The 19,559-nt window shown below is 34.6% G+C and overlaps 1 protein-coding gene across 1 annotated transcript in view; it reads right to left on the bottom strand.

The window, feature by feature from the left end:
• The window catches only part of SCFD1 (sec1 family domain containing 1), a 113,543-nt gene that overhangs the window by 356 nt on the left and 93,628 nt on the right, over positions 1-19,559 (bottom strand). The window contains exons 20-24 of the mRNA XM_065905847.1: positions 14,582-14,635; positions 11,539-11,591; positions 9,217-9,250; positions 8,676-8,741; positions 3,764-3,832 (exon numbers count right to left, since the gene is read on the bottom strand). Coding sequence (XP_065761919.1) covers positions 3,764-3,832; positions 8,676-8,741; positions 9,217-9,250; positions 11,539-11,591; positions 14,582-14,635 — 276 coding nt within the window. The remainder of the gene's footprint in view (positions 1-3,763; positions 3,833-8,675; positions 8,742-9,216; positions 9,251-11,538; positions 11,592-14,581; positions 14,636-19,559) is intronic.

The raw sequence follows: 19,559 nt of genomic DNA, 5'->3' as shown, positions 1-19,559 counted from the left end.
TCACTCAATATTCACTAACTCAAATGTTTCAGATTTATAGATATTTAAAAACTGTTATGGTGAAAAGATGTGTAAACATTATATAGGAGCAAATTCAAGTAATAGAAAACAAAAACAATTAAAAAATATTAACTCAGTATGAAAATGTAAAGAAAACGTCATGTGTGACTTCACTGATGATAATTCACTTTTCTATATATTTTAATATGTTTGTAAAAGAAATTAGAAATGTATTAAATATATTTCTAAAGATCATTAAAAGGAAGGGAAAAGGATTTCAATTCTGGAAGGCTGGCTAAACTCCTATTGGACCAAGTCTCTCAGAGAAATTATAAATTTTAAACAAAACCAACTTCCTGTAGGCAACGGGGAACGATGGAAAGAAGCTGAGTTCTGGAATAGGATCAACATTTGGAAGGAAGGAATAATACAGGCTGAGTTCTCTGGTTCTGTGGCTCTAAGCCTGAAGGCAGGCCACAGTTGGTACTATACTAGCTGCTAAAATGGATAGAAAAACATAGTCATTCTGGCTTGAAAAACCAGAGAGAAAAGGGTTTGGGGGCAACTAAAGCTACTGGAAAGTGAGGGAGCCTCTAAGTCTGTATATAGACTTTTCCTAAATCTATGGTAAAACCCTGAACCACTTATGAATGAGAAAGACTTGAGATCTGAGCTCTTGCCAAAGAGACAGAACCTTGAGTCTGACCAACACGCTAGAGAAACAATTCAGTTTCTAAAATATAACAATGTAAAGGATATAGTATAAAATCAGTAAATATGAAGAAACAGGAAACAAGGGACCCAGTCTCTAGTGGGGAAGACAATGGAGACCAATAGTGAGTTGATCCATTTGTGGTAATTAATAGCCAGGTTTTAAAAGCAGCTAAGACAATATCCTAAAAGAAATAGTGAAAAATAGGCTCACAATGAAAGAAAAAAGGAAATCTCAGCATAAAAATGGAAACTGAAATAGATACACTAAATTATTGAAAATCAATTATTTTGTGTGTGTGTGTGTATGTATATATATATATGAAATTAAGAGAACTCATTGACAGCATACCTGAGCTACAATGACTACTAGAAGGTTTTTCAGTCAACAGATAGAAATCAAAATCTGTAAGTGGGGATAAAGAGCACTGGAATTCATATCCATATAAATGCAAAAGATTTATGTCTTTATTCTACACAACTGTTTAAAGCACAAACAACACTGTCCACTATTTTGTAAAATTAATGATGTATGTAAAATATGACAACTGCATCATAAATGTTGATCTATATGGTTGCAAGGCTTCCACATTTAATACAAGTGGCATAATAACTGGTCTGTTAACAATTAAAGGTATATATAATGTGATTTCTAGAGCAACCCTAAGTTAATAATGCAGAGATGAATTAAAGTAGAATTCCAGAAAGTGTTCAAGTCTTACAAAGAAAGGAGAAACAGAGAAAACAGTAAAATGGTAGGCCTAAATCCAATCACAGTAATAATTACATTAGATGTTACAGGCCAGCACACTCCAATTAAAAGAGAATATCAGAATGGCTTTTGAAAAAGAAAAAAACACTGTGGGTTTAAAAAAAAAAAAACTGACAAGATCCAACAATATCCTAAGATATGTAGATCTTGATATATATACACACACACACATATAAGATATAGGCTTTAAGTATAATATGCTTGATATATAAGATATATGCTTTAAATTCACAGACAAGTTAAAAGTAAACAGATGGAAAAGTTATAAGATGCAAACAGTAAGTGTAAGAAGGCTAGGGTGGCTTTATTAGTACCAGATAAAGTAGATTTCAAGACAAAGAGCATTACTAGATATGTAGAAAAATATGGGCATAATGATAAAAGAGCCCACTCATCAGAATATACAACAGTCAAAACTCTGTATGTACCTACTAACAGAACTTAAAAGCAAACACTGACAGAACTAAAGGAAGAGACAATTCCACAATCACAGATGGAGATTTTTGATACCTGATAGAACTAGACAGAAAAAAAAAATCAATAGATATAGAGGATCTAACTAATGCTATCAACTACTTTGACCAAATTAATATTTACAGCTCTTCCTTCAAGTTCTTCATATGGAGTGCTTAGCAAGAAATACTATATGTTGGTTTAGAAAAGGAATTTAAATTTTCAAACAATGAACTTACATATAAAATGTTCTATGACAACCAAGGAATTAAATTAGAAATCAGTAAGTTATCTTGAAAAACCACAAATAATTCAAACAACAATAGCTCTCTCTACAAGGGCTAAAGAATGAATCACCAGGTAAGTTAAAAATATCTCAAATGATAATACAAATATATCAACATTTGTGGACTGTGTCTAAAGCAGTGTTTGGGAACAGTTTAAGCTTTATGGCTTTCAAAGCTCATTTTAGAAACGAAAAACTAAAGTTAATGATTTAATAATTATCCAATATCAGACAGTAAAAGAACAACAAGATAAACCCAAAGTAATCAAATAAAAAGTAGAAACCAATGAATAGAAAACTAATAGGGAAAATTAGCATTAATACCATCTAGTTCATTGAAAGGATTAACAAAATTCAGAATCTTCTAGTTAACCTAACCAAGAAAAGTTCCATTTGTGATGTTATAGAATACATAAGACTAATCTATGGTGGGAAAACATCAAGACAGTGTTTTGGGAGCAAGTTTTGACTAGGAGCAAGCCCTGACTGGCAAACGCCATAAAGGAACTGTGTAAACTTCTGTACCTTGATATAGGTTGGGGTTACTCAGGTGAACAATACATCTGACAAAGGCAGGAATGTACATAAGATATGTGTATTTCACAGCTATAAATTTTACTTCCAGAGAGTAATACAACAACAACTAAACAAATAATGATATCTAGTGAATGATATTGGCACTGATGTATTAAGGGGGAAGTGTACTGATAACTGTAATTTACTCTGAAATTAAGCTGGAGCAATGAACAGAATGGAAAGATGCACAGGTACTTATAAAGCAAGTGCAATAAAACGTTAGTGGGGAATGTGAATGTATTCACTGTAAGTTCTCTCCAGTTTTTCTGTATATCTGAAATTCTCATAATACCAGTGGGCTACCACATTAAGGTTAAGAATAAAAGAACCATATTATAGTGGGTAAGAAAGTTGTGCTGGAAAAAGGTGCTAGGAAGAGATGCTAAAAATGAGCGGAGGGTACAGTTATGATTTTTATGATAGCCAAGGCAAAGGTGAGTACATATTACTGGTCAGCCTACTAAGCCTCTGAGGCAGTTTAAGCTTTAGAAAGCTGAAGTTAATGTAAGTACTGAGAACATTAGTGGGAACAATAGTAAAATAATGTAAAGACCTTCTACGCCTCAGCTACTGCCATCACTGACTTTCAAGGTGAATGACATTCTGTTGTATCAATCCCTCAAGAAACTTAATTTCTCAGTCCAATTTGTGATATGCTTGGCAAAGTCAGAAATATGGACAGCATGTCAAGGAAATGCTGGACTGAATTTTGCCTAAGCGAGTACACTACTCCAATTAAAAGTTTTCAAAATTAAATTTACCTTTTTATAGATTTGGGATAATGGAAATAACATTACATACAAGAGTTTCCCTTATAGTTGTCCATAACAAAACCTTACATTCTTCTAGTTCTGGGGCTTTTAGTTTCAGCTGGTTCAGATGAATAGGATTATCTTGCTCTCTTTGGAAAAATACAACAGCAACTTAAGGTATGTTACAGAAACAAACTAAAAAGTACACTTTACCTGTTTTATGAACTGTGTAGCATTAAAAAGTTCACTGCAGCCATATAAAATATGCTTGCCTTGTTTCCCCTGTAAAAAATCAAACACAGAACTCAGATACAAATAACAAGCAATATTTTCAATATTCCCAAGAAGAGGGGTTAAACATAACAAGACTTTTTGTTACTCTTAAAGGTTTTATTTTCCTTTAGGGTGAGTACTGGATTTTAGTGTACACCTATCTATCCTAAAATTACATGGAATAAAGTGGTGAAATGGGCACATTTTTTCCATTCAAAATATGTGTTAGGCATGTTTCTAGTGCCATTTACACTGAAAATAGAAGGAACGTGATGAGTAACCCATTTCATGGGAGCAATAATTATAAAATCTTCAGCCAACATTCTATGTAGGACTGTAACTACTTGAGGAAAACATTTACAGTTTTGTTACGCTGAAAGTAGAATATGGTGTGAGTAGCATGGAGTTTTGTCATTTAAGACTCATCTGTAATAATACAGTATTTATATATTAATATACCCTATTCCATTCTGTAACTATGAATTTCATCCTTAATCTTGACAGAATGTTGGCACCCAGTTACAAGCAGTCAAAACTTTTTGACTGGAGAATTTGGTAAGTTCTTAATGCTGAAATTCTTATATGTATTGTGAACTGGAAGGTAAATCTGTAAGTTTTCTTTTGTAATGTACAAACCAAATGCGGTTAATCAAGGAACCAAAAGAATTATGGCTTTGAAACACAAGAGAAGGACATTTGTTTGTGATGTATGAGCTGAGTAACCATTGCTGGCTGACATTCTCTGAGAACAAGTAAAACAAAAGTCACATCTCACCTTTTCTTCAAAGTGAGATGGCATGTGTAGCCATTAAATAGGGCCATGTAATTGGGATTCTTGAGGCTATGCTAACCTCACATGAGGGTAGGAATACACAGGGAAACATTAGAGGGGTCCAAAACTTCTAGTTCCCAGAACCTCAGCTCAGTAATGTAAGACACATTTCATTTTCAGTTGTGAAGCACCACGATACCCTGGTGTCAGGGGCGCCCCAGTCTTGTCCAAGGAGGGATCTTTTATTCCTCTCTGGTCACACAGCTACAGTCAGGCTGCATGACCAGGCTCAACAGCAGAAACAAGAAAACGTGATCGCAACCAAGTGAAATCATTAATCTACGTCTTCCATTAAAGAACACTGACAAACTAATTCAAGTTGCCCCCTGGTCTATCTTGGACTCTAGCACATGCCTATTTTAATCACTAGTTAGAACATTTCATTCAGGGCTGGCCAAACATCAGCGCGAGGGTATCATTAGCTGAGATTAATCTTGTGCTTATATAAGTACATTCCCTCTCCATCCTTGATCAAGCTTTCTTAACTGGAATTATTTGTCACCATTTTTCATCCTTTATAGCATTTACAGAATATAAAAACAAAGATAAACACAAAACTCTAATCTTGTGTGTCATCTAGTGAGGTATAGTTAATAATTTTTAACACTGCAGTTTAGTAATATTTCAGTGTAAAACTTATTCTTAAAACTATGTACAAATTTGATATTTCTTCTTTCCGTTAAAAACTGAACTTTATGAATGTACCAATAACTTGATTCAACAATTATTAACTAAATCTAGCTTATTCCCTAGCCAATCACCCTCCAACAAAAGAACAATTGGTCACTGATATCAGTATTATCAAACATCTTGTTAAAATCAATCCAATTAATTTTATCAAATACATTGTTATACCAAATAGCAGTTACATTATAAGTCAGACTAACATCATTACCAGATAAATCAGCTAGAATTCTTACAGTATTTTCTTTGCCTTCCCAACAAAAATGGCACTTGCTCATTTTGTGAACTGGTATAAATCAAGTGCCATATTAGGTAATTCTCAATTACAAGTCTCTCATAGCCGCAAGCATAAGTTTTGTTTCATACTACAAGGTTGCATTACATGGGTTTCTAATGTCATGAGGTAGGCTGTCACAGACCTACTAGCTCAGTTTCCCCTAAATGGGCCTGAAATGATAGATGAACATTATGCAGAACAAAGGAAACAGTAATAAGACCAAATGGGATTAAAAAAACAGAATTCTCATGATAATTAGACTGTATGGCTTAGTAGCTACTAAACATTAATGGCTCTATTAAAAACCCATTGGTAACCTCAAACTGAACAGTGAAAGATAGGATGCTTTGCCCCCTAAAATCAGGAAGAAGACAAAGAGGTCTGCTATGGACTCTTCTATTGTTATTAGAAGTTCTAGCCAGGGTGGTTAAGCAAGAAAAAGGAATAAAACATCCTGAAAGGATAAGGAAGAAGCTTATTCACAGATAACATGGTATTGTTTATAGAAAATCTTAAAAATCCATTAAAAAAACTATCAGAAATAATAAATGAGTTCAATAGGGTTGCAGGACATAAGACCAATATACAAAAACGAATCAGATTTCTATACAATTACAATGAACAATCCAAAAATGAAATGAAGACAATTCCTCAATCTTTTTGGACTGTTTCTTCTTTTCACCTGTGTGTAAGCTGGGATTAATGGCTCCTGCATCTGCACCTGTACAAACTGGTGGATAACAGTCCTATAAACTCGCTACTTCCTATGTCTGGGAATGAAGAAAGGGAAGTACAGCAGTCATACTGCTGCCACTATGGATTGGAGTCACACTGAATCTGATGGTCTTCTAAACCCGGGGCCAAATTTGGGTAAGAATTACTGACACATGGAAAGATGGAGAAGTTTTGATCCTCAGAAATGGAGCCAATAGGTAAATATTAATAATTAAAAAAAGCTAATATTATCATGGTACCCTGCAAGAGGTTGGAAGCAAGAGAATAATACTCTTAGCTGTATTTACAGATGCCCACAACACCTGCAGAAACAGCCTCCTTTATTTGAAGCTGAAGGTCCAAAATGGCTTCTGGGAGGTTTATGAAAGATTTAATCTGGACTTACTCATATGCTATATCTTGATGATGATAATAACATCATCTAGGGGATAAACACCCAGAATAATTCTAACACTTCTTTTTGTTTTACATATTCTCATTTTACAGGTTTTATATATTCCAGAGGACCCCTTCTGGGAGGCAAAATTAGGATATTGTTGCTGCTCAAATGTGTAGAAGAATCTGTTCAACACAAGAGCCAAAGACCACTGTGTAAATATGAACCCAAGTGATCATCTGTTAAGAAGAGTACCTGAGATGGAGACAGAAGACACCTGCTACATGGCTGACGGGTCACAGTATCCTGTGCCCCACTATCTGTACACCGTGTTTTGGTGAGTGGACGGCAGTAACAAGTTAAAAAAAATATTTTGTAAACTGAAACCAAAAAAAGGATAACTGGATAACTTGTTGGGCTTACATATCTACCACTGATAACCCTGAAGTTCTTCTGATGCAGGTGACTGATTGGGGAAAGAACTAAATTCACAATTAATTGTTACACTTATTCATTTCACAAAATTAAAATTTCTGTGGTAGAGAGAGGTAAGTGTTAGGAGGTTTATGCATGATTAAAAACAAGTTTACACTGAACTATTTGGTAAACCGCAAAGTTTCTTTTAAAGTTACACCTGCATTTCAGTCACTACACTACACAAATGATTATTATTTTGGTTTTATCCCTGTTTTCCTGGTCTGTAATATGTAAAAAAAAAAAAAAAAAAAAAAGAAAGGCAGAAGGAATGCTGACAAATGTAATTAAGAAAAGTTACCCAAGGATGGGATTTAAGTACAGGATTAATTTCAGCCGGTCTGTTGCAACCCTGTGTTTACCCTTAGGTACATACCTGGAACCAATCATGCTGTTGACCCATGGCCAAATCTAAATGAAACAGATTAATATAGTCTGCCCAAGGGTCACAGATAGACAGACCAGGGGACAACTTGCACTACCAGCTTGTCAGCACTGTTTATAGAAATTTTACAGATTCATGGGTTTTACACCTGGTTTCCGTTATATTCCCTTGCTTTTTGCCTTTGAGCCTGGTCATGGAGCCCGATTCTGGCTATATGAACAGATAAGGGTATAAAAGACATCTCTTTGTGTAAGATAGATACTCCTCTGAAACCAAGGTATTGTACGCAGATCTGAATGGTGGCCCACATTCTGAAGCATGTTCTATGCGACTGAGGTAGGATCCCTGGAGGTACCTGATGATTTTGAAGTTCTGTGACATCCACCTATGTATTTTATTCTCCTGCTGTACAAAAACCTCAATATTTATTGATGTCTTATGTAACACAGGACAAGGAATAATCATTAAGTGAATCAATGAAGGTTATAAAATGTCACTGTAACAATCACTAGTTCTGCTGCCTCTACATTTTAAATGGCATTTTTGCTCTTCCAGTTACACCTTTCCCTTCATGTTCTTTTGCTTAGCTGTCTGTCACTCCCTGCTGCTGTTAGCTTTCAACAGCACACCACTTCTAAAGTGCTACCTCTAAAGTGCCTATTTGCTGAAAAAGCAGACATTCCAAGTTTGTTTGAAGTATGTTGCTGACTTAGTCAATAAGATGAGAGAAAAGTGCTTAATTTACGTAAATGGAGTTCAGTAAATCATTTCACCAAGGGAGACTTTTTTGGGACAGGAGCTTATTTAGGGTGTCTAAACATTTAAAGTCAAATTAAGATAGATAGCTGCATAGTACATTACATCAAGAAGATACATTATTTTACAGATCAAGTAAAATTTTAGGCCAAAATGAATGTGACATGGAAAAATGCTCATATATTCGTTGTTTTCTTATCTGCCAGATTTTTAAACTACCTCTAGAAAAGGGGTTATTTAAGAATCAGGAAAGCCATCAGAGACTGCTAATATGTTAAAGACATGGAACTGTGAAACCTCAAATGATAAAAAGAATATGAACATCAAATGTACCTTTATGTAGTCAATCAGATTTTGATATTCAATGTAGTTGCCTCCTCCCACCACAAAAACAATTGCCTAAAAATGCAAATAGAATAGATAAGTTAAAACAAACAGAACCATATTTTAGCTCTCAAGCAACATAGCTTTTAGTCTGGAGCCTATTCCACAACTTTAGATAGTTAGTATTTTTCTTAACCTAAGTGCCTGATGCTCCTTCAATGATAGAGAAGTTTATTTTTTTTTAAAGTCTATAAATTTCTAATGTTTATTGGGTATTAAAATGAAGTAGAGATTTTTCAGAAACAATTATGAGGAAAATAAACCTCATCTTTCAATTAAACAATACCAAATAAATCCAAAGGGCTTTTTCTAAAAGTCATCTTTGAATTTATTGTTATTTATAATGAATCTTCAGTACACAGGATTGGATTTATCAAGACTGCCATACAGTAATCATCGTAAAGCCACAGGACAAAGATATCCTTCAAGACTGCTGGTTCACCTTTTCATCCTTCCATTTTAGGGACAGAGAATTTTTATATGAACTTACCTCTTGGAATGGATTTTTGTTTCTTGGAACTGAGCTGTAAGAACAAACAATAAAAAACCCATACTGAAAATTTCACCCAAAGCTTAAGGATAAAAAGGCATGGGAAATATATATATACACACACACATGCATTTTTATCTGTGTATTTACAATTCTTAAGTGGGATTCAGAAAACAAGCTAGATGAGGTACATATCTCAGTGTCTAAAAGGGAATGAGGCAACCTCTTGACTTTAAAATTCTAGGAGAAGACTGGGAGGGAATAGGAAAGATGGAGCATTAGTAGTTCCCACGAGGAGTGGAAATATGGTTATAAGGTAAATTGATAAAATATATGCTTTAGTGGTGTGTGAAAGTCACTCAGTTATGTCCAACTCTTTGGGACCCCATGGACTATACTGGAGTGGGTAGCCTATCCCTTCTCCAGCAGATCTTTCAGACCCAGGAATTGAACTGGGGTCTCCTGCATTGCAGGCAGATTCTTTACCAACTGAGCTATCAGGGAAGCCCACTTTAGTGGTAAATTATGTGCAAGTTTTAGCATACTGGGCAGATTATAGTTTGTGGGTATCTACATTTGTGAAAAACCTATGCAAACACATGCATGGCAAGGATAACAATTTAGGAAGGAAAGGGGGGAGGAAAGAAGGGATCTGTATTTTTCTGTAACTTCTTTATATATTAATATTTATTTCAAAAATACGTGGTGTCTAAGAGATCTTTTAATAAAGATATTTGCAAAGCTTTTGTGGGTCAAGTATATATTTATTTTGAGTGCTAAAATAGGCTACACAAACAAAGATAACTTAGGTTTTCCTCACAAGCCATTTTTGAAAATCTCAACCAAGGGGAAAGAGCTATTATAACTGCTCAATGATTCAGTGACTGATTCCACAGTTCCATCTTTCCCCCATTTCTGTGGGCTGGGTGAAAATTCCAGAAAAGGGGCCAGGAGCTGCCTAACGCCGCATATGTTTTCACTTCCTTCTAGAGTGCTTTAAGTCCTCTAAGAGCAGACACGAGGAGAGGGGAGACTTGAGAGCGCACTGCAGTACCAGTTATTAAAAACCAAGATCTGATTGTGATGAGGGCTCAGGAGAAAGCTGAGTCTATTAAAAATGAAACTCTGTTTCTGTGTCTTATCAACATTCCTAATATTCCTTCTCATTATCATGAATGAACTATATACAGGGAAGACAAAGAATTTCTCAGAAGTTTCTAAGAAGCAAAATGTATCTACTGATAGAAATATAAGGAAGGAAAAAAATGTAAGCTTGAGAACATCAAACGTGTTGTAAACCCACCATTTAAAAAGTGTACAATCAGTGGTTTTTAGTATATTTAGAGTTGTACAACCATTACCACTGTCTGATTTTAGAACACTTTAATCACCCACCAAAGAAGCCCCATACCCCTTAGTGTCACTCCTCATCCTCTTCCTTCTATAATTTATTCTTTTGTCAGATTCTTTCCTACCAGCTGCAGCTGCTATCAGCAGCTTCTTTCGCAATGCCGGTATTATTTCTGGTTAAGTTCAGAAAAGAGAAGACAACTTTTATGTTTCCAAATAATCTAATAATCAATTATTTAGTGACTAGATTATCTGATCTGACTATCTACAAAGACTTGAAAGCTTGGGATAAATCAAAGTTCAAAAGATCCCAAATATAAGGTATAGACAATAAAGAAGCTTCACCCAAGTTTTGGTGCTAAAGACCATCCCTCCGTGAAGGTTTTTTCTCTGCTAATTTTATCCTTCTTTCTGTATTTTATACACTATTATCAAACCGCTAGAATTGAGTTAATATCTTACCACACCACGTTTGTCACAAAATACAGAAATTATTTGAAGAATGTTTCACTGCCAAAAAGAAGGATTCACAGCAATGGTCCCCAGGGGCATAGATTGTATGGATGAGTTAAATAAAAAACCGACAACTGGTATCCAACATAAAGCTCTCATCTTTTTCATTTGGTCCAAAATAATTATTCATTCAAAAGCACACAAATTATCCAAATTCTCCTTTTCTACACATAAGATTGTAATACCCTCATCATTTCATTAAAAACAACAAGCATCTAAAGTACTTTTTTTTCTGTATATATACTTGGAAGAAAAGGCATCAACATGTTAAGTATAATTACCAGTGGTTACTTCTGGATAAAGAGATCCTACATATTATTTACTTACTAGTTTTCTATACAGTTTGAATTTTTAATAATAAGCAATTACTGATTTATAACAAAAAAAAATCAATAAAAGTTATTTCCATTCTTGGTGGGAATGAGGAAACATACAACAAATTATACAAGAGCTGCTTACCTGTCATTGCCCCGTAGCATTTTGGGATCAAAATACCTATAGTCATCAGCTTCCTATTTAAAAAAATAGAGAACTTTACCATGACTATGGAATTTCTCTTAGAATATCATCTTTGAGGTAGTTGTTATTATCCATGTTTTTCAGATGGGCAAACTGGGATACAGAGAGTTTATCTAACTTTCCCAAAGTCTTATGACAAATGTGGAAACTCCAGATCTGAACCCAGGCAGTCTGGTTTCAATGCCCCAGCACTTAACCACTATGCATGCTGCTTCTCAAATGTATACCTGTTTTTACATAGAAAACAAACTATGGTTATTACCAAGAGGGGGTGGGGTAATAGATAAATTAGTAGTTTAGGATTAACATATACACACTACTATATATAAATTAATAAGAAACTATTGTATAGCACAGGGAACTATACTTAACTGAGAAAAATAAATATACCTGTTTTATAAGCTAATGCACTTAAGTATTTTTGCTTTTAGAATTTTATTACATTATTATATGTCCATGAGTTTATTGAATGTGCAGAATACCTAATACAGGTTCAAATCTTTTATAATTGAAACCTCTGGAGTTAGATATATTTTGGAATTTTGAATTTAAAAAACGGTAGATAGATAATATCATGCATAACAACTGTATATAATGTAGTATTCCCAGTGGGCAGCACCCCATCATCTAACATGGTAATGTTTCTGTAGCTAAACAAATGAATATTAACATAAAGTATGATAAACTATAAAAACCTCAATATGAGTTAAGGTTAGGTTTTGCCGCCAAATGAGTTATACAAAATCTTTTTGGATTTCAGAAGTTGTGGATAAGGGGTTGCTGGCCTCTATACTACATAATCAACTAGCTTCTTGATATTAAAGATAATATCTTGATATTAAAGATTTAGAAAGTACTGCTCTACTGCATATAATGTCATTACTTCCTAATCTCTATCTCCTTCTCCCTCCAAAGCACAAACACCCAAAGGAACTCTTTCTTTTCTGCAATGTTTTCTGATTCTTTTCTGGATGAACCTACCCAAAGGTGATCAATGACCAACTATGTACTGTTATCACTATCTAGTCCTGCACTCAGTGATGGCCAGTACTAATCAATCACACAACTCTCCCTGAACCAAAAGTGAAAGTGAAGTCACTCAGTTGTGTCCAACTCTTTGCGACCCCATGGACTGTAGCCTACCAGGCTCCTCTGTCCATAGAATTTTCCAGGAGGAGTACTGGAGTGGGTTGCCATTTCCTTCTCCAGAGGATCTTCCTGACCCAGGGATCAAACCCAAGTCTCCCACATTGCAGGCAGACACTTTACCATCTGAGCCACCAAGGAGGCCCAAAACCAAATGCGGTACCATAATCCTTCAACAACTTTGCTCCAGGAAACAACTACTACCCAGATGTACAAGGGTAGATGAAACCTATCTGGTATCTTGCCTAACCCCTTTCATTTTACTCAATCAAGACAAATCAAAGATCACTTAGTAAATGTAAGTGAATGCATCTGGAATTAGGTTACAGCATTTTTAAAGCTTTTCAGATACAATATATTCAAGATTATTAGTCAGGTCTAACTTTGTACACATTGTTAATGTCTTCAATGCCTCCAAATCAATTTTTCAATATGGGAACAAGACAGGGATAAGAGATAGTGCAAGCATCCATTTCACCTAACAGATGGGTGAAAAAATGCTTTTAAAGTAGAAAAATTTTTACTTTTTTCTAATTAAAAAATATCTGCCTGTGGTAATGTGCCTTCGGTAATAAAGTCAAAGTCACTAGAACTGATAAATGAATTTATAGAACTTGGAGACACATCTGAATAAGACCCATTAATTTAGCCATCCATATGGCAGAAATGTGGATCTGGCATCTAAAGTTTTGCATTTATTTATATTTTTAATCTTTATAATTGTTTGGGATAACATCTTCCAGGAACCTACTGCCTATTATGAAGTACTATTCTCTAAAGACAATCACAAATGCATTAATCATAAATGTATACTTCGCTAAGGCTTTTCAAGACGCATTCCTTCATATATTCTGTAGTCTTCATTTATTCATATCCTTCATATACTCTAGAATGCAGTAATAACAAAGTCTATTATTATTACATTGTCTACTATGTTCTCTGTATTTATTCTAGAAAAATCTACTCTTTTTTAGCTTATCATTATAGACAATTTTCTCTTTCCTTTCATAATTGCAACTGCCCTTTACTGAGTTTTTTTCTATAACACTGTGTCTTTGTTTTCACATGGACAGATTTTAAAATGTTTTTGTTATTTTCTTTAATGTTATTATAATCATGTTTTAACAAATATGAAATAATGACATTATCTGAAGATTCTGTTCTTACTCTTTTCTCAGCCTGGTATCCTAAGTCTTGATGCCAAGTCTACAGTGACCCAGATCAACCCAAACCAGGGTTCTGATCTATTCCAGACAACCACTCTCTTTCCAGTTGCCACAGTAACAATGATGAGCTGCTTTATGAAACCAGATTGTGATGATTTTACATTTCTTTCTTGAATTATAAACAGCTCAAAAACCCATTCTTTAAGTAAATGCTAACAATATTTACTCATTTATCTCTTCATCAATTTCAATTTACTTTTTAGTCCAAAAGAATTTAGTGCCATCTGAACACATGCTCTTCAATTTTTTACTATGCACTCCTATCCTAATTTAATTTCATAAAATTAAACTGGTCTGGTACTTTTCATATTATACCAACTGATGCTTACTAGTTCTACTTTATTTATAGAAACTTGCTCCTTAGGATATATATAGGATATGATCTACATTTACTTTGCATGAGAGCTGGCCAGAGCGGATGCAGTAGCTGAGAAACCAATTCCCCTTATCTGCGATAATGGCTAAAAAATGCTGTTTGAGGATGTGGACTCTTTCCTTTCCCTCATGCACTCTGCTGTGAAGAAGCCCACAACAAACTGAGTTTATCACCTTTGGTATAGGTAGTTCGGTATGCTCAAGAATTCACAAGTATAATGTTATATGCTACTCACAGGGTTTGACTTCATCTCCATGAGATTGTCTAAAATACGAGTAACAGGTAGATTCTGTGGAAGAAATCATTGAGTATTTTGTTAAATATCAGAAGAAATGACACACCAAATTCTTCTTTAGTAACAAGACAACCTAATCATTCTATAGTTCAGTATGCCTACCTTTCAATTAAACATATTCTAAGATTAAATATTCTATGAATGGTGTCATAGATGTAAATACCTTTGGCACTACTCAAGGTTCCAAATGTAATCTTAAAAAATGTGTAGGTGTGTCTAGGTTTAGGACAAATATATATTTGGGCTTTTTACTTTGTTGGATATCTGCTTTTTTAGTACTAGTAAGTTTTTAAGAACCCTGCCTCCGTTTTTCATTTCCTTTCTGTAGATTTAAGTTTCTTTAAGAACACAGTACATAGTTCACAAAAGTATTAATATATGAGATTAAATGACCTAACAGCTTTTCATTTCTAATGTATAATCTTCAAGCAAAAAAGATACTTGTGCTTTTTCATAAAAGTGGAGAAATGGATGCATACACAACTTTTAATTTTGCCTCGGATAGATTCCAAATTTTCAGTGACATACTGCACTGTCTTCTTACAGAACAAATTCCACTTTGAACATGAAATGTATAATACTGGTGTTGACAGAAGATTGCCTCTTGACATGCTTACATGCACTGAGATAAGAAATTGTACTGTTTTATTTCTTTTTTTTAATTTTATTTTTATTTTACTTTACAATATTGTATTGGTTTTGCCATACATTGACTTGAATCTGCCATGGGTGTACATGTGTTATATTTCAATCTGACCATTTGAACCATTACTTTGAATATAACACATTGGGTACAAAAAATTTTCTAAGTGACTATTATGCCTATTCAAAGTTCATTTCTACTGGAATGGTGTTTTGCCTATTTTGAACTCTATTTCCTTTGTGAACTGTAGAGAATATTCTGGAAGGACTCATCTTGTATCTTGGAGATTTCATAAAATGGAGGCAACCTTAAATCTCATTATTCACATAATTGTAGATAACACATTACTATTTCAAAAGTTTTACTTTCTTTAGGTCATAAAACATTTTACTATTATTAAAATGGACTATCACTAAGGAAAACTGTGCTTTGCCCAGACAGAAAATATGCATTTCTTTTTTCTTTTTCTAGATTTGCAAGTAAAAATCTTTTAAGATAATCTTAGGCAAGTAAAATTAAAGTTATTTCATTATACTCTTGATATTTTTGTTGGCCAGGAACTCCTTAATATAAACACAAGCACCAAATGTTCAAGCTGACTGAATGTACTTCCTGAATTCTATTTAGAATTTGAAAAAAGGTAGCTCAAAATTGTACCTTTTAAGTTTTGTTTCAAACAAACTTGAGTTTGTTCACTTACGAATGTAAGCCTAAATCATACCCTTCTCTAAAGAATAACTGGGTATAGATTTAAATCTTAAAAATGCTTTAAGAAAACTATAGTTACATATTTATTCTTAGTAACACCAACAAAGGATGAAGTGCTCTGTAACAAAACAGGAAGAAATAATAAAAGAATTCTGGAGCAAGGCGACATTATAAATTGTAACATGTTACTAAAATTAATTTTATATCTATTTCTCTAATTTACATTTAACTCTGAACTGTACTATGTTATTAGGTATGTGCAATGGAGAAAAATTCACTAAAGATTTTATATAACTGGTAAAGCCATAAGAGTCATATTACTTTTATTGTATTTGCAAAAATAACTGGAAAATTGAATATTTCACTTAGCATAAAAGTAAAAATTAAATTTTACTTTGTATTTAATAGCTCTGCTATATCTGAAGGTAAGCCTACCAGTGAACAGGTCATTAAAAAACACTAGAAAAATTTCTCTCTAGCAGAATAGTTCAAATGTTTAAGAGCCCAGAGTATTCTTTATGTTTTTGTTTGGCCTTTACAACCAGGTAACACTGAAAAAGTCATCAGCCACTGCCACACTATACAATATTCACAGACTGTCACACATTAAGGAAAACTTCCAGTGTAGAGAATGATAAAAGAAATACACAGTGTCTTTAAAGGTCTAAGAAAGAGTACTTCAGGAAACAACTTCTGAGATCTCTGTCATCAACTAATGCTCTACCTAGCCTAAGTGAAGACTTGAGTTAGTGACTTAAAGAATCAATCTTATATTGATATTAATTTATATACAAGGTAATTACTGTTGTTGTTTAGTCATTAAGTCATGTTCAACTCTTTTGCAATCCCATGGACTGTAGCCCATCAGCCCATCCTTAAAATTCTAATTGAAATAACTGAACTGTGGCAGCTAATAGAAAACAGCATAACAAAACCATATAATTTTCTTCACTCAGCAGATGGTCTGTTCACTCATCTTAAAAGACACAAAACAATTGTGTACATCAATAAAAGAGGTATGAGATTTACTCATATGAAAGCCCGTTATTTAAAAAATTCCCAAGCATGTTTTTAAATCAGTCAATCCTGAAGGAAATCAAACCTGAATATTCACTGGAAGGACTGATGCTGAAGCTGAAGCTGCAATTCTCTGGGCACCTGATGCAAAGAGCTAACTCACTGGAAAAGACCCTGATGCTGGGAAAGATTGAGGGCAGGAGGAGAAGGAAGCGACAGAGGATGAGATAGTTGGATGGCATCACCGACTCGATGAACATGAGTTTGGGTAAACTCCAGGAGTTGGGTAATGGACAAGGAAGCCTGGGGTGCTGCAGTCCATGGTGTCGCAAAGAGTCGGACACGACTGACTGATTGAACAACAACAAACATATTTTTCATTGTTTTTGAGAACTGTTTCAGAAATAGAATGAAAAACGTTATTATCTAGGTTCAGTTCAGTTCAGTCGCTCAGGCGTGTCCGACTTTGTGACCCCATGGACTCCAGCACACCAGGCTTCCCTATATATATATATATATATATAGGAGAGACAGTCCCAAACACCTGAATATCCTAAATTAAGGATCACTATTTCTACAATGTTCGAATTTCAAATATATGAACATTAGAGAAGAAAATACAGTGAGAAATTAATTTCTAAAAATCCTAAATGCTTTTATGATCATAGTTGTATTTTGTGATTTCAGTCACTGGAAAAGTTTAAAATTCTAAATCAGAAGGGATCTACACAGTAAATCCAACATCCCCATCTTACAGATGAGGAAAGAATAAAATATATAAAGTGGTATATTTTTTCCAAGCCATAGCATATTAATGGCAATAGAATAAAGAAACAAGATTACATGGATGAATAAAACACATCCAATCTTTCATCATTCAGTTTCAACAATTATTATTAATAAAACAAATTCTTGTTTTATTTGTATTCTCACCTACTTCCCACTTCTTAGGCTGTTTTAAAACAAGCCACCAATATAAAATCATTTTGGCAATAATCTGTCTTCTGCAAAACCTGTCTGCGGGTCAAGAAGCAATGAGAACCAGATACGGAACAATGGATTTATTCAGAATTGGGAAAGGAGTTCAACGAGGCTGTACATTGCCCCTTGCTTATTTCACTTACATGCAGAGGACATCATGTGAAATGCCGGGCTGGATGAATCACAAGCTGGATTCAAGACTGCCAGGAGAAACATCAACAACCTCAGATATGCAGATGATACCACTCTAAAGGCAGAGAGTGAAGAGGAACTAGAGTCTCTTGATGAAGGTGAAAGTAGAAAGTGGAAAAGCTGGTTTGAAACTCAACATTCAAAAACCTAAGATCATGGCATCTTGTCCTGTCACTTCATGGCAAACAGAAGGGGAAAAGTGGAAACAGTGACAGATTTTCTTTTCTCGGGCACCAATGTTACTGTGGACAGTGACTGCAGCCATGAAATTAAAAGATGCTTGGTTCCTTGGAAGGGAAGCTATGAAAAACCTAGACAGTGTATTAAAAAGCAGAGACAACCCTTTGCTGACAAAAATACATATAGTCAAACCTATGGTTTTTCCAGTAGTCATGTATAGATGTGAGAGTTGGACCATAAAGAAGGCTGAACATTAAAGAACTGATGCTTCTAAATTGTGTTGCTGGAGAAAACTCTTGAGAATCCCTTAGACTGCAAGGAGATCAATTCAAAAGGAAATCAAGCCTGAATATTCACTGGAAGGTCTGATTCTGAAGTGCCAACAGTTTGGCCACCTGATGTGAAGAGCATCAAGGCTACTGGAAAAGACACTGATACTGGGAAAGATTGAAGGCAAAAGGAGAAGGCAGTGGCAGAGGATGAGATGCCTGGATGGCATCACCCAACTCAATGGACACCAGTTTGAGCAAACTCCAGGAAACAGTGAAGGACAGGGAAGCCTGGTATGCTGCAGACCATGGGAGTTGCAAAAAGTCAAACATGACTGAGAGTGAACAACCACGTTTCTGTATATATCTCTAAAACAGAACAACTCCTAAAAAAACAAAACAGCCCTGTAAGACTACCACTGCACCTAAAATAATCAACAAATATTTCTTAATACAGCTGAATATGCAGTTAGTATCAAAACTTTTCTTGTGCCATAAATTTATTTCTTACATTTCCCTGTTCAAATTATAATCTTAATAAGGGCTATATATTACAATTAGGTGACTGCTTTTATGTCTTTTTTAATCTACTGAATTTCACTGCTTGCAATTTATCTGTTGTCAATTCATTTTTAAAAGAGGTATTACTTTAGTAAACAAGTCAAAGAGAAACAGAAGAGTTTCAAATTATGCAGCCTCACAGTACAACAAACTGTGGAAAATTCTTAAAGAGATGGGAACACCAGATCACTTTACCTGCCTCCTAAGAAACTGGTAAGGAGGTCAAGAAGCAACAGTTAGAACTGGACACAGAACAATGGACTGGTTCCAAATTGGGAAAAGGGAGTATGGCAAGGCTGCATGTTGTCACCCTACTTATTTAACTTATATACAGAGTACATCATGGGCTGGATGAAGCATAAGCTGG

Source organism: Muntiacus reevesi, chromosome 15 (assembly GCF_963930625.1).
Source record: "Muntiacus reevesi chromosome 15, mMunRee1.1, whole genome shotgun sequence".
Classification (NCBI taxonomy): domain Eukaryota; kingdom Metazoa; phylum Chordata; class Mammalia; order Artiodactyla; family Cervidae; genus Muntiacus; species Muntiacus reevesi.
Note: the sequence above shows the minus strand (reverse complement) of the source record. Positions and strands in the feature narration are given on the sequence as shown.